This window comes from Hippocampus zosterae, chromosome 2, assembly GCF_025434085.1.
Source record: "Hippocampus zosterae strain Florida chromosome 2, ASM2543408v3, whole genome shotgun sequence".
Taxonomy (NCBI): Eukaryota; Metazoa; Chordata; class Actinopteri; order Syngnathiformes; family Syngnathidae; genus Hippocampus; species Hippocampus zosterae.
In genome coordinates, this window is record NC_067452.1 from 15,402,859 (window position 1) to 15,419,129 (window position 16,271).

Genomic DNA, 16,271 nt, shown 5'->3' on the forward strand with positions numbered 1-16,271 from the left:
GTCTTGAACTGCCAGGCAGGGGGCCCAGAGGAAGACGAAAGAGGAGGTTTATGGATGTAGTGAAAGAGGACATGAAGGTAGCTGTGGTGAGAGAAGAGGATGCACAAAACACGGTTAGATGGAGGCAAATAATTCACTGAAAGGAAAAGAAGAATATATTATATATATGCACTTTGTCTGTGTGTGTGTGTGTGTGTGTGTGTGTGTGTGTGTGTGTGTGTCTGGTCATGGCTGCAATGGAAAATGACACATGAGAAGGGAGGCAAAGTCAAAGCCACTCAGTACACTAATGGGAAGAACTTACAGAGTGCAGCCATCTCTTTGGGCAGGTCGGCACCGAATCTCCCGAAAAGGTTACTGTTTGCCAGCAGGTCAAAGGGAGAGTGGCTTCTCATGGAGTTGAAGGCGAAGGGGTAAACAGCAGGTGGGAAACCTGTCATGTGGCCCACCTGCTGTTCCCTGTTGGTAGCCATGGCAAAAACACACCAGCAGGCCCACTGGCGGATGGCAAGGCACTCAGCAGTCACCCGTGGAAATCTGCGTGAAACTTTTGTCTTCTCTCGAAGGCTCTGAGGATGTGGAAGACTGGATGAGTAAGGATGGGGGGCCTCTTGTTTAGTGGGGGAACAACAAACTCCTCTTGAGTGCAAACATCCAGTTTCTGTGGAAGAAAAGACAAACTTGTTATTTCTTATATCAGAGCATGAAACACGAGGACAAATCCATCTGAGTGGCATGAACATGATATGTAAGTGATTTCTGTTGAGACCACAAAGATGTTGAACCTCACGTCCAACTACCAGATACTAATCCATGCTCGCTCACGGCGAAAAGTTAATCCACAGTTCTAAACGCAGATGGATGTGCAAACTTGATCTGAACAGGTATGAGAAAAAGAAGGAAGAAGGGGCAGGGGCCACAGAGGGAGAGAACAGCGAGCAACCAAAAGATATATTGGCGTGCGAGAAGAAGAGTGCAACAGAGGAAAATCCAGAGAAAATTGGGACTGGGTGAGGGGAAACCAAAGAGAGATGTTAGGAAAAAGTTATAACAGAAAAGCAGGAGGTGGGGGTGGGGGGAGAAGAGAGAAAAAGAGAGAGCACTCTTGTTCCTTTCGTATTGAAGGGCTTCCAGACTTGTGCTCTGATTCCAGCCGATGCCATATGATTGAAATCAGCAGAGCTCTGCTATAAAGAGCGCCTCTGTTCTTGCTGCCAGCCTAGCACAGCAGCCTGTCTCCCACTCCCCTCTAGACCAGAGGCCCAGACACGGGGTCCGTGGGGGGAGAAAATGAGATCCACTGATTGTTAACCGCTGCTGTCACTTCCAACAAGCTTGTGTTGAGGTAAGGCTCGCACCCCACAAAGTCCGTTGGGCTCAAATCTCCCACAGCCCACTCGTCACTCAGACGCTGCACAGTAGGCACAGACAAGGAAGCAGTCATGCACTGTCGTTGATTGTTAATACAGGACCAAATAAAGCCACCTCAATTTTTTTTTTATGTATTCGCAGACCGCCCAACGAGCGTGACTTTATGAGTGAGTGGTGTGAAGAGATTGTTTTTACAAATGTGAGTTTGAAAGACAGCAGACCGAAGAATTTGGTACGTCTGTGGGTTGTGAATTTTAGGAAAAGGACGAGGACAGAAATTCGGGCAAACAAGGTTGATTGGAAGATGGGTCGCTAAGGGCTTGAGAAGACATAAGTGGTGAACGCATGACGTGAAAACAGTGATCGTAAACCGAGCAACAGATGAATAGTGGCAAAATCTGGGCATTAGGGGGCACTGGGAGGTGGCGCCATGTCTTGATGAGAAAACAGGCTGACAGCTTTCCGAGACACTTATATGTACCACAAAGTCTGAAATACATAGTTCATACACATGCAATCAAGCACGTGGAAAGGAAAAAAACCCCTACGTGTTAAAACACACACACACACACACACACACACACACACACACACACACACACACACACACACACACACACCCTTGCATCTTTTCCAGAGCTCCGGCTCAATCCACTCGCTGTGTCTCTTTCAACAGAGCCAGTTAATTACACCCTACTGCTGCAGGCAGCTTCAAACCACCACTAATTTAGAGTTCCATTACAGTAAACTGTTCCACATGTGCATCCAGGGCCCGAGCAGGCTCCGGTGACCACGTTTCAGGAAGGAGCAGCCCTCGATAGGCACCCCCCTTCCGCCCCCATCCTGCCAACATAGCCATACTTCCATCTTTCTTTTCCTTTTGTTTTCCCCGTTTCCCTTTGCAGCCCCCCATAATCAGGATCCTATGGCCATGCCACACCCCCTTCTTCATCCGTCACTGCGACAAAACGGCTCGTGCTGGGTTCCTGTCGGTCTGTGGGTCCCATTATTAGCAAACCTGCAAAAAGATGGCCGAAAATGGGACAAGACGTGCAGTGTGGGACGGATAATCCAAAGTGTGCGCATGATATGTTTGTCCCATTTGGGTAGGTGCCTCATGCACTCTTCAAAGGCAGCAAAATCTGACAGTGTTGAGAGATGCGAGTAGGATTGAGGCTTTTGCATTCTCACAGGAGTAAACAATAGTTTCTTGATCCATCTATTCATCCAGTATTGCAGTCATGAAAAGAAGCAGGGAGCGGAGAGGTGGCCTTTGAAAATAACACAATAAAGAATTGATAAAACGCAAAAAGATGGCGCCAGTGTTTTTTAATGAGCCGCATCAGCTGAGAAGCTTTTTAAAGGGTCGTTTGTGTTTTATTACAGGGTCCTGTGGTAGGCTCATTTCACCACTGGGTCTGGGTGTATAATGGGAATGAGATCACTCCAAATTCCCCTCATCCCCGTTAGCCAGGGCCAAATGGGCACAGAGGCCCTCCCCACTACCCCTGAGCCTGGGGGGCACACAGGAGGCGGCCAGGCGGGCGAGGAGGAGCGCCGAGGCCGGCGATGGGAGGGTTCCAGGCTACTGCGGGGACTTTCCATCCCTAACCGGGACAGAAACACTGGGGCAGAGTGTCCGACTTCATGGCGCACGCCAGTGTGCCACGGCTGATTCCGCTTGAGATTATCCACAGAAACGATCAAGACCAAATGCTGCATGTAGCAAATGAATCAAGTCAGTAATTTAGCGGTGGCTCAACAAGACCGGGCGTACTTTCACCCAATGATGCACTCTTTTTGTTCCGAGCACTTTTGGTTGCGGCCAAAAAATTCAAAGAACTGCAAGATGAGCAACGGCAAAAGGAGGGTTGGCCTCCACCTCCATATTCATCAAACACTAATAAGATGAGTGCCTTCTGACTTTGCGGTTTGTACAAAACTGCATGTAAGAGCAATTAGAAATGTGCCCCGCCTTCATGAAAAAGTGTCCAAAGCTCTTTCTGTTGTCTAGGTGTATGTATTCAATACTGTTGCCCTCCGCTCCTGTAAGGGGTGGGAATGTCATGTGTACGACAAAGTGACTGATAACTTTGAGAGAATTTCCGGCGAAGAAAGCACGCCGGTTCCCTGGCCGTAGATGAGAGTTTTTGCAATGAATCATTCCTATGCAATGTTGAGCGTCATCAACACTTGAATGGTTTCATTCTTCACCATCCTCGTCAAAAATGGAAATAAGCCTTGTTGTACCCATAGTGTTGACTCAATTTCCTTCACACAAGGTTGAGCAAATGAACACTCAATTAAGAATCTTTTTGGAATGGCGTGGCAGGTCAAAGGATTATCACTTGTCATAATTGTCCAGAAGTAGGAATGTGACTGTGAACGGACATTTGTGCCCTGCAAAAGGCAGGCAACCGGTCCGAGGTGCACCCCAACTCTCGCACAAAGCCATCTGAGCTCAAGTCCGGCTCCCCCACAGGAGAAGCGCTCTAGAAACTGCTGCTTGGAAAGGGATGGGAGAAGCTCCGTCCGTTGGGTCCAGCCGTGTTAACTAGTGCAGCACAGAGTTGTGCCTGCAAGGCAGAGCTCTGCGGGGATTTCACGTCGTTCATGTTCTTCAGAGCACCAACTAGTCGAGACCTTGAAGCCAAGGCAGCGCATCTATAGGGGTGTTCACACGGCAGCTTTTACTCGGTTGTAGCACCGAGGCTGCCCCCCGTAGAGCATTCACACGTACAAAGTTATACCGGTGTAGCCCCTGAAACCTGACTTTGGAATGGAGTTGAAAGTACATTTGTTATTTATTTATTTTAGTGGAAATCGGACACTGAATTTCAGCCTTTGTCACTCTCCCCTTCCTGCCATGTGCAAGTTGAGGATACTTGTAGGTTTTCATGTGTCTGCCAGCGCGCTTGACTGACTTCACAGGTTTTCTTGGAGTATCCTGAACTCTATAAAAGTCTACAAGGTGCAATTTTTAGAGGATTTGTGGGGGGTGGGCGGTTCTTTCAGATAAAAATGTGTCAAAGTGAAACAGATGGCTTCACATCCTCAAGATAACTGAAAAGTACCTTGTATCCTGGCAGGAAAACCTCGGACTTGCCCACTCTTGCTCATGTTTCTACAGAAAGCTCAGCGCGTCTTTCAGGCACACAGTCATCTAATTGTCAACATCACGGTGATTTACGTTCCATAGCTTTGAAGAGGAAGTGACTGGAAACACGCTGGGCTCGGTCCCATGTTCTGAGCGAAGGTGGAGTCATATTATTTCGTCAGTCAAACAATTCTTTTTTTGTCTGGGCCAAAACGGCAACTCTGAAGCGACCTCGTGTGAGCGTTATGCGATCTGGTCGCCGGTGCCGGCGACACTTTGTCTGTGGAAACACATTACTGGTGGATGCTGAGCTGACAACTAGGGGTCTTTCAACGAGTGTGTCTCTAATGGCTCCAAGACAGACACTCAGTGACAGATGACTTGGTGTGTCCAAACACACCTGCATTCCATCACCTCAAACTAGTTTGACATCTGCCTGCGCTTGGCATCACACAAACACGTATTTGCTTACACGCAACAATGCAGCAAAGTAGCACTCGGACGCACTTATTCGACATTGAAAGAACAGCTTGTACCCAGGAGTGCAAATGGGACTTGCACACAAAGCCAAAATACAAAGGAATGCATTTAAAAACAGTCAATTAAAAAAAAATCGATTCCAGGACATTAAGTTGTATACAACTGCATCGAATTGTCTAGAGCTGATACATTTAAAAGAGTCAATTCAAAAGATCGATTCCATCACATTTAGATGGATCCGCCGCACATTTTACTTGCACTTCTAAAGCTGCAAAGACTAATCCACATCTCATGAAAGACCAAATTAATCTATCATTTTGATAAGCGATTCATCGTTTGGACACCTCAATTCATTTCCAAGGGTCCAAATCCTCAGAATTTCGGCCTTTCAATGGTACACCTCCGATTTTGCCAGTCCTCCACGAAAGACGATTGATTATTTTTGTTCCAGTGTCGAAATGGGACATTTGCAAACACTTGCTTTGACTTACAATGATCAACATTTTCAGACATGTGACAGTCCAAACCAATAACTGAGTCCTAATTAATTTACATTTGTTCATTTTCTGCACTGTCAATTTGGAATAAGCTCCTATTTTTGAATAACAAAAACATTATTTAACCGATTCGTTGATTAATCGACAAATTAGCTGATTATCAAAATGGTCACTAGTTTCACCCCTAACTGATTTCTTCCATTGTCTTTTGTATGCTGCTAAACGGACCGGCTTGAGTTGCAGAGCAGAGAAGATTATGGAAAGAGTTTGAACTCAGCCACAGATCAAACACTTTCTTCAAAGATGAAGTCATCCTCACAATTTTCTCTTTCCATGATGTGGTAGAGGACTTTGGTGTACAAAGCGCACACGCCAACTTCGGGTCCAGCAAAACAAGAACACGCACACACCACAACAGGAAAACACAGATGAGGGAATCCAATTTTCAGACATAAATACAACCAGAGCGGCAGAAAATTGCGCAAGGAAAACAAGAAGAAGAAACGGCCTCTCCTTTTTCCGAGAGCGAGAGAGTACGGCGGTGTTTGTATTCCTCAGCTCAGAGAGAAAACAACTTTTCCTCTGTATGAGGACAACTTCCATGTCTGATTGGAGCCTCGGGCACCACAGCAACACAAGGCGGGCCCAAACAAACGCACGCAAAACACACAAGCAAGTGCTAACAGATTTCTTCATAAATGCTCAGAGCATGCAAATAGACACAAAGACTCCTGCAAATATAACCATAGGGAATGACTTTCAAATTGCTTCCCTGTTAAATATAGTGTTGTGGCGGAAGGATAACGCCCCTGCGCGTCCCCTCCCCACAAAAGACACACCTGTCTAGGCTACCGTCCGCCAGGTCTTGATAGCTGCAGAGAGCGGAAACCTGCAGGTAAACAACTACCTGCTCGGAGGTCAAGAATGGCGGCCAATATTGTCACACGAGCCGCCGCTTTCATGATTTGGTTTGGGACCAACAGGTGGCACTGTAGGGCTCCCCCTGCAGTTGCACACCTGTTGGCCATTATGTAATTATTAGTTGTATAAAAGGACTCCTGGCCGAACACTCAGGGTCGGGTCATTGTTGCTCATGGCTACTGCCGTGTTTGTGTGTTTCTGTCATGGTTCTGTTCCTGCTAGTTTTTTGCCACAGTCATGGTTTCAAACGTGACAGACGCCAATTTGCACGTATGAGTAAATAAACCAAATGCATTTCTGCATCCAACTGGACTCGCTGTGACTTTTTCTCTCTCTTTTTGTTCACAGTGATCCCTCACTCTTGCTTCAGGCCTGCCAGGGGAGATAAAACTGCAGCATGGCAGGTGCGGTGCTGGTGAGCCACCACTGCAATACGACGACACAGCACAAAAGCTACACGGACACGTGAAACAAGTAAAAACATGCCATGACATCAGCCGTCGGATCTCTCCGATACGCACGCCGGTAACAAGTGGAACCTGTTAACCGAGGCAATTGGGAGATAGCGTTCAATGACAGGCCAACAACTATGGGAGCACAATGAAGTGCTCTCCATGTCAGCTAAGAGCTGTGCTACGCGCAATACAACTCACTCCACAGGAAATAGCCTGCGCTACTAAAAAGGTGGAAAACAATACTGGGCTTCTCCAAGTTTCCAGCATGTTCGTTATAATAAAAAATGTCAAGGACTGGTGACTCCTCTGGTGAATATACATCAAACACATGCAGGCGTCTACACAGCAACACGCGCACATATGCTAATAATAAAGCGCTCCGCGGGCTACGGGTAACAGCCACTAATAAGCACATGCGTGCATGGAGCAACATGCAGGCACACATTTTCATATGAATGTGCTGTCTCGTCCATATTAGCCTAATCAAAGAAATGTGTGTGAGGATGATGTTTAAGCGTTTGTTCATGAAGATCAAGTTTGATTGAGGCAAGTGCAAAACTAGCTCTGTCTTCAATTCAAGACAGACTGCTGCAAAAAAAAAAACTGCTGCTAAAAAACGCAGGCTGAGGGAAAAGAAAATTAAACACATTTCAGACTTGAGAAACCTTTTGCGTGTGGACTCACCAATTCCGGGGCGAGCGAGGCAGGCTGGCGGATGAATGACTTGAGGGAAGGGTCTCATGAGCCCAGCTTGCCTGGAGGAAAAAAAAAAGGGAGACAAGATGTGTGCACGTTCATCAGAGTCCTTCTGACAGCACCAGCAGGGCAGCAGCCAACCCCTCTCTCTCTCTCTCTCTCTCTCTCTTTGGACTTTCTCCTCCTCCTTCAAAATCACTCTTTCACTCCTCTCCTCAAACACTCACTCTCTCACTCGCGAGGAAATAATTAGACAGTCTGATTCATAACGCCGTCCTTGGTCATGTGACCCAACACTTGAAATATACCGTACAGCACATTTTTTCACATGCCACAAAATGCCTGCAGGGAGAAAAAAGGGGCCCACATAGAGTTTCTGTTTTTAATTCTCTCTTCTTTGTCTCTTGGCTGAGCTTTTGGTTGAGTTCATCTGCTCGGCTATAGAGTTGTTTACTAACTAATAATTTGTGCACGGTGAAAAGGAGGGCCGTTGCGTCAATGAGCATCACAATTTGCAGCTCGTGAACAGGATGCGATAGTGTCGGAAGCACCACCAGTGATCTGCCTTTGTCCCATTTTGATCTCACCCAGATGGCGTTTAAGAGGTTTTGACTCCTGCCCAGAGTGATTCCTTTCATCAAAACGCAAGGCACAATTCACGCCTACCCGCTTTCATTGTGGCAAGAAGATAGTTTCCCCAAATCATAACTCTCAAGACCAGAGAAGTACAGATGCGACACAACACTAAAGAAACATAAGTAGAACCCAAAGCATTCCGCTCTTATTGAGGATAAATTGAAGCCAGAATATACAGTAGCTTTCAAAGCATTTTGAGGGATATACAACATCTGTCCACATCCTGCCAAAGCTTGTGTCGTTGAAGATGCCTTCCAGCTTTAGGTGGCGTTTGCCAAAATGAGTGGCTTCAAGTGAAACTTCGGGGGAAGTTGTGTAGCATGGCAAAGTGCAGCAGCGACAACTTTGGGTGTGCCCCTGAGCGTGCCCCTCTTAGCCATATGAGATCATATGTTTCACATCGGTTTATGTGTTTGTGGTTCTGGGCGTGTGCGTTGCTTTTCTGAATGTAATGTTTCTCAACTTGTTTTGCTTATGAGGAGCACTCACCTCACAAATAGGAGGAGAGGACACACCTTAACTGGCACCTCAACAGGAACCTTTAGTGAGCACAGGTCAAATTTTCCCCAGAGTGCAAGCCAATGTTTAAAAAAAAAAAAGCTTTCTTCTTGACACTGTCAAGCGCGATGAGAACGCAGCCACCACCATTGCAAAGTGCATTCTGGCATTTCCATTATTTATTTTCCACATAGCATAATTGCTCAAGTCATTTTTTTCAATGTTTTTGGAAGACAAGAAAAAAAAACATTTTTAGAACACGCGTTGGTATTTTGTTAATTGATATTTAGAAAAATCTTCAACCAGATGGGTGAACAAGTGAGCAAAAGGAAAAGGACCCAATATAAAATACCACCGTGTGTCCAAAAAATTGTGTATGTTCTTGTTTTCCAAAAACATTGAAAAGTGAGTCAGGGAAGAATGCCACATAGCCGACGAAACGTAAAATGATGCCTCCGGATGGCCACAGGGACGTAGCCACGATGAGGATGCTGCATCACTTTCCACTACCCATTGAAAAGGGCCTTTTGATTGTTAAGTGACTTGGCTGGAAAACCTGGCTGGCTCAGCAACAAGTATGCAACCTAGCAACTTGTTTTCTAGCCAAGGAATGCTAACCTGTGGACTCTTGACAATGTCACTGGTGAGTGGTCAGGGATAGCAAGGCCTTCTCTGCCGGCCTAAACGCCATCAGAAGCACTGACGTAACATTTACAACCGAAATGATCATCCATTTTCCATGAAACAGTATACCCTATACTCCCAACAGCCTAATCTGTTCATCTTGTAGAATCTCTCGGCTGCACAGCTTCCAGTCGGTGAATGCAGATATGGGACTTTTTTTTTTTTGTCCAATCAGATTTCAGAGTGTTTGTGCTGCCATGTCTGTTGAATCTGTCTTGGGCCTTTACCATCAGCAGTTGCGGCAGAGGATTAGAAATGTTTCTTTAGCCCGTTCGCTGTCATGGACGTTTCGATTTATCATGTGGAATCTGAGTGTGTGCTGACACCGGCATTATCTACCCGTCAAGTACGTTTTCAACACACAGGCGAAGAGGGTCTCGCCCAGCTTGTCGCTGAAATTCGGCTTTGTAGAGCACTTTAATGACAAACGGATCCCGGTAGCTGCAGCACGTTGGATTTAAAGATCAACACAGCTTTCGAATAGAATATAAAGACTTGTCAACCAACACATTGGAAGTCGAATATGTTCAGGCACCTCACACTCAAACACAGTACATATATTTGTACACTATAAACACAGTGGGCCCTATTTCGGTAGACTGGCGCTTGTGCTTTGCTTTCATGCCAGCGCAAGTCTCTGATCTGGGCGTGCCAGTGCACGAAGCAGCCTCGTACCCAATGCACCTGATAATTTGATGACAAAAATGAATCGGCGCTTAACATAAAGGTGGGTAGATCCTCATTTTCATGCAGGGACTATGGGTTGGTTGGGCATGTTTATGAATTTGGTAGACACGCTACGCTTCACTGGGTCTTGCTGCCTTACAACCCAGCGCATCTGCAAATGTGGTTACAAAAAGTCAACCAGATTTTAGACTGGCAAAAAGCAGGTCTTATTTGATGTATTTTATCGAGACGCAGGCAGAAAATTGGCGCTCCACGGATGTGTGTGGTGGATGTAATGTATTTCACTCTGAAATATGACACTAGTGTGGGACAATCACTCTGAAGCATTTATTGAATGGATTGTAATTGTCAGCATCTTAAGAGAATATTTTAAAAGCAGCCCCGTCTCTATTGTGGGGAGGGGGGATGTGGAGGGGACATCCACAGCGCCTTCGCTACCGCAAACACACACACACACACACACACACACACACACACACACACACACACACACACACACGCTCACACTCAGCGGATAATGCTCTGTGCTTCCAAGCCAGGGGCCTGGATATGATCCCCAAGTTGGGTATTTTTTTTCTTCGGTTGTTTCCGCAATGTCAGACATTGTGTACTCGGGTTTGCGCTTCGATCGCCCTGATTTTGATGCAAATGAGAGAGCGTGCGGATTGGCTGGGAAAAATCTACTTCCATTCCACAACGGCACACGAATGCGCAAACCCCGCATGATGCCCAATTCTACTGGCACAAAGTCTAGCAAAATACCGAAAGAAAGAAAAGACTGCACTAGATTTGCGCCCGGTAGGAAAAGGGGGTCCGAGTACCGTAAGTGTTGCAGTCGCATTCTGCATCCTCACTGATAGACGAAAACGCCAAAAAAATGCCTGACACTCAAAATGCTTGTCAACTGTTGCGTGTCAGATGGAGCCGATGGAAATGGAACAAAACCTGCAAGGTAGCAACCTGTCCAAGGAAAACTGAGACAATTCAGGTGTGTGACTCATTCAGTTCCAGCCAATTCTAGACCAAGTTTGAAAAGATGTTTAAAAACGTCTTTGGGAGTGAGTTAAGTGAGCATAATAATGTGCTCACTTAACTCATAATAATGTGAAATCGTTCACATTATTTCAGCATGCCACTACAAGTGTGTTACATTTCATGTAAACTGTTCAAGCTAAACCTCCAGTAGGTTGCCATTTGGCTGGGATGGAAATGATGACGTAACCGTACTGTATTGCACTTGAATTGCCAATGGTCTACAAACAACTCATTCTAATTCTTGTAAGTGAGTAATATGAAACGCGGAGCTTTTTAAAAATGATCAATTCATGCATACATGACTTGCTGTAAAGCCTCATGGAAAAAGATGCCCCTCAGTGAGCTCTGAGAGAATGTTATGTCCCCACATAACATTCTCTCAGAGCTCACAGTTATATGAAAAAAAGACATCTGATTTGGATGCCGCTCACTTTTCCCACCGAACGGAGTACATTTGTGAGTAAATTGAGACAAGACCATCCATTCTGTCCACATATACTTCTTAGGACGTTGTTTGTTCACTCAGAGCAGTTTGGCTCAATGAATGTTGGGAAATACTGGACTAATGTATGCCCCTACGTTTTTTTAATGTACAGTACATATGCCCCTGTGCATAAATGGCTGAAAAAGCAGTCAGAGGCGCTGCTGCTTTTCTTTTTCTCTTTTTTTCTGAAAGCTAATATTCAGGAAGCGCCCATCTTAGCTACTCTGCAAAAGGCACCTCCCCAGATCCTTATCTCGTTTACATTTGATTCATGTGTTGCTTATGAGGCCACTGAAGCTAAAAGAAATCCCTTAACTGTTTATATAGCAGTGCTAAATCAGCAATTGCGTAACGTGAAACAAGAAGGTAAATACCTCCATGGGATTTTTAAAGACTAACTGTATGAGTCGTTAGAGTGATGTGAATTTGGAATCAGTGCGATAGCATCGCGCTGACTGAAAGCATACAGAAGTGACTGAACGTGCAATCCAGTACACGAGGATGGTGTCGGTGTGCGGGCTGTGCCCTGGCCCTTCTTCAGTTGTGACAGAGGGAGGCAGATGTGTGCGCGCGTGTGTGTACAGCAGGCACTTGAATGCGCCTTGGTGTCTGCAGCATGGATGAGTGTGCGCAGGCAGTAGCGAAGAGAGGGTCAGAGGTTACTAGTGTTTGTGTTTCAGTGTCAGTGAAGTGTGCTTCGGGCAGAGATTTATGATCATTGTGTCTGGGAGGCTGCAGAATGGCGGATAATGAAGACAGATCAGGCTGCTATCTCTCTCTCTGGGCACCACTGGAAACATGGCCTTTTGCCCTCGCCATTCGTGTGTCATTAACTTCAACCAGTGACATCACAACGTGCCGCCCTGACATCAGACCGAACACGAACACACTCGCACAGCTCATAGTTGACTCGATTCCTCCCAGGAAGTCATCCGGCAAACGCGGGCGTTCTTAGGCGCCAAGCTCTGCAGCTCCTCTGGATGTGTTTATGAAGGTATGAAATATTCATAGGAGCCGGTCGTGTGTTTCCACTTAAGATTCAACATATTTGCATTCACGGAGCAACGTGGCCGAGGCCTTGGGGTTTGCTGGCAGAGGGAAAGGAGCAAAGGCAGAAGAGGAAAGAGCAAAGAGTGATGACAGAGGAGGCAAGAAAGGGAGGAAGTCAGGTCCGGTGGTTTTACGGAGAAAAGGGTCGAAAAAGACGATGAGAGAAAGCCGTGCGAAATGGCACAGGGAGCCAAAGTAAAGGCGGGATTGACGGAGGCATACATTTTAGAGCGAGTGGGGGCTGATGGGATTGGCGGTGGTGGTGGCGAGCACGGAGCGGGCGTCTGTGGCGGCAGCTTTACACTAACCAGTAACACGAGGCCTGCATTGACATCACTGTTTCCTCGCGTTCAGATTGATGTCGTGTCGACTTTGGACGTGCCGTGAGAAAGGCTGGGGAGGCCAAGGAGAGCCAGCGCGCCAGGCTCACCTCTGAACACTTACCAACACTTGCTTGCTTGCAGAATGAAACACACATCCGCAGAAATGAAGGAGCTCATTCATGCCGCCTGGCAAACTCTGCTCATTTTTAGTGCAGCTACCTTGAAGTACACACCGGAAAATGATTTACTCATAGCAAAGCAGCAAAGTAAGCAGGCGCCCAGGGCCAAGCGCAGGTTTCTACCACAATGTATTGTCGGAGCAAAAACAAACCAGCAGAGGGCATGGAAGAAAGTGCAGCAGGACAGGGTTTGCGCGTGTGCGCGCACGCATAATTTTGGGGTGCATTGAGAGGTTGCGGACACAGCTACCAGTGTGCGTGCCAGCAAATGAGCACTCTCGCCTGTTCCCCAACATGTGTGTCCAATGAAAGGTGAACATCTCTCCTGTCTATACTTTGTTCCAAAATCAGCCATGATGTCACCGTGAACCCATCTTGAACCCACCTCTGTCAAAAAGCATTACTCCAGCCCCCCCCCTTCCCCTCCGCCCCGTTTTCCTCGTTCACGCTCTGCTCCTGCCTTGCAAATTCTTCTCGAGCTCCCATTCTTTGCCTTTTCCTCCTTTGTCATATTTCCCTATTTTCAGCGTTTCCCCTCTGCACGAGTGTCCGTGTCTTGCCTCGCTTGCTAGTTAGCTCGCCTCGCTCTTTCAACAAGGGTGCGAGCGTATTTTTGCCAACGTGGTTAATTTAATCACCCCAAAACAGTGGTCGTTGGCTAAAAATGCCAGGACGTTCCGATTACTACAAACTTTGTTTAAACTGTGGTTTGACCCCCCCCCCCCCCCCCACTTCCCTCGAATGCTCACAGCGCATGCAGTGAGGCCAAACGAAATAAAAGTAGCAAAAGTAAGGAATAAAGGGAAAACGCAAACGTAAGAAGGAAGAGAAGGGGAGAGAGGGAGAAAGAGGGGTGGCGGGGGCAGTGAGAAGGCAGCCAGAGCGCCACATATGGAAGTGATTCTGTAATTACTGCAAATCTGTGAGCTCAAAGGGAAAGGTCTTCTTTTCCATGCCTCTTTGCCTGCACATAAAACTGCCCTTGTGAGAAAGCTGGGCACACGACACTGCAGCAAAAAAATGCATTTAGTTCTGGCGCGTGTGGCTCATATATAAACATTTAGTATTTTGGAACTTGAGACTGCTTTTAGTCGCAAGAAGAAAGAGCGGTTGATTATGCATGGGCTTACTTTTCTGCTTTCGTTGCTCAACACGACTCTGCACTTTCTTCTTTTCTCATCTTAATGAGCCGCACTGCCAACTAATCCAAAACAATACTGGGAAGGTTCTGCGTGGGATCATTTTAAATCTCTCACCGGCCGCGCAACGAGCTGTCATTACTTAGTGGCATAAAGGCCACATTCAACAAGTTGCGTGAGGGATGGGTGGCAGGCAGGCTGGCAGACAAGACCGACGGTGATGAAAGTTGCCTTTGGAGCCTCAGGCCAAGCTGCAGGCTTGGCAGGCGGCTTCTTGTGCTCCACTCCGAGCCCTCGAAACACTCGCCACAGCTTACAATTCCGTTGTGCCGTGCCGGAACGTGAACGTGTTCACTTGTGTTGATGACTGCGCGCCCGTCTGACACATTGATAGATAAAACGGTAAATCAACACAAGCCGATCTTGCAGCGGCGTCACGAAAACACCACCCCACCCCGTGGTATGCCTTATCAACGAGGCAATAATTGATGTAGCCTACCTTTTCTTGCGCCCGCTGCCGTGTGCCGTGTGTCGGTTTCAAGTTTTGAGATTCGAGCGAGTGAATGACTGGCAGGCCGACAGACAGCAGCAGCAGACTTGACTGTGGCGGAGACAGCAAAGTCACAGACGAGTTTGTCAGGAGTCTTCTTCCGCCGACGTGTCAAGAAAAACGGTCAGCGTTTGCTCTTAACGCCTCACACATCAACATTGGAGTAATTCGTCCGATTTTTCTCGGTGGCTGCCATCGCCAATCCGTCAACGGGTCCAGAGCAGATGAGGGGCGTCGATGGGAGCCATCCAGTGTGCACATTCCTAGCACGGTGGCTTCCCCTAGCGGCAAGAAGTTGGGCTACTGCAGAAATCGGACTTTGAAAAGTACATTGCTTTGGTCTGATCGGGTATTATAAACATTACGCATCACCTTCATTTGGCTTTGAATAAACTTCGAAAAACGCGTGTCTGCTCAATGTTTCAGTACATTTTGCACAATTTGCTATACTCAACAAGGAGATGAAATTCATGTGTTTGCTTCACACATATCGAGCAATACATTTTCTGTTAAACAGTTCTTGTTCATATTTTGACATTTTAAAGACCCTTTCATATTGTATGTAAACAAACGACAGCAGGATACGCCAAGTATGTCTCTCTGTGTCTGAACAGGATTGACTACCACCGACTTGAGTTGAAAATGGGAACTTTTTATGTTTTGGGGTGCACTGCAATATGAACTACTAGGTACCAATCATGCTCCCAATTTACTTAAAAACATCAAATTTATGTCACTTATAGCGTGGCAGTACATCTGTCGGACTTCAGTGCAGGCGGCGTGGCTTCAGTTGCCACCACTTATAAAGAAAATGAACGAACTAAAGGGACACACTAAAATGCTGAGTGTAACAAAAAGCTTAATGTTAGAAAGCTACGACCAATCGCCACCAAATTTCACATGCACATCTCTACCATGCCCACAGGATTGACTTTCTGACATTAAGCCTCCAGTCATAACTTTTATGAATGGAGCGTTTTCGACTGTCAAGAAATAACTAAAACTAATATTGAAATAAACACGTCCATAACAAAATAAAATGAAATGTATGCGAGTGTACCTGTGTGTGTGTGTGTGTGTGTGTGTGTGTTTGGGCAGCTACCGGATGATGGAAATACACTGATCGATAGTTCACTCCATTGACGATTTGAATCACATTGGATATTTTCATCTCTTGGTATTCCTCGGTCTCCAGATGCCTAAAAAATATGCATGCTAGGTTAATTTAATCCCTCTAAGTTGTTTGGGGGCGGCCCGGTAGTCCAGTGGTTAGCACGTCGGCTTCACAGTGCAGAGGTACCGAGTTCGATTCCAGCTCCGGCCTCCCTGTGTGGAGTTTGCATGTTCTCCCCGGGCCTGCGTGGGTTTTCTCCGGGTGCTCCGGTTTCCTCCCACATTCCAAAAATATGCATGGCAGGCTGATTGAACACTCTAAATTGTCCCTAGGTGTGAGTGTGAGCGTGGATGGTTGTTCGTCTCTGTGTGCCCT

At 46.6% G+C, this 16,271-nt stretch overlaps 1 protein-coding gene across 2 annotated transcripts in view; it reads right to left on the reverse strand.

The window, feature by feature from the left end:
* rarga (retinoic acid receptor gamma a) overlaps positions 1-15,011 on the reverse strand; it is a 44,331-nt gene extending 29,320 nt beyond the window's left edge. Inside the window, exons 1-3 of one of the 2 annotated variants that reach the window (XM_052058060.1) lie at positions 14,732-15,011; positions 7,506-7,576; positions 305-661 (exon numbers count right to left, since the gene is read on the reverse strand). In XM_052058060.1, the coding sequence (XP_051914020.1) occupies positions 305-661; positions 7,506-7,563 (415 nt within the window). In that variant the 5' untranslated portion in view covers positions 7,564-7,576; positions 14,732-15,011. Of the gene's footprint in view, positions 1-304; positions 662-7,505; positions 7,671-14,731 lie in introns of those variants that run through there. The other variant, XM_052058059.1, reaches the window with a different exon arrangement.
* Between the last annotated feature and the right edge of the window lie 1,260 nt (positions 15,012-16,271).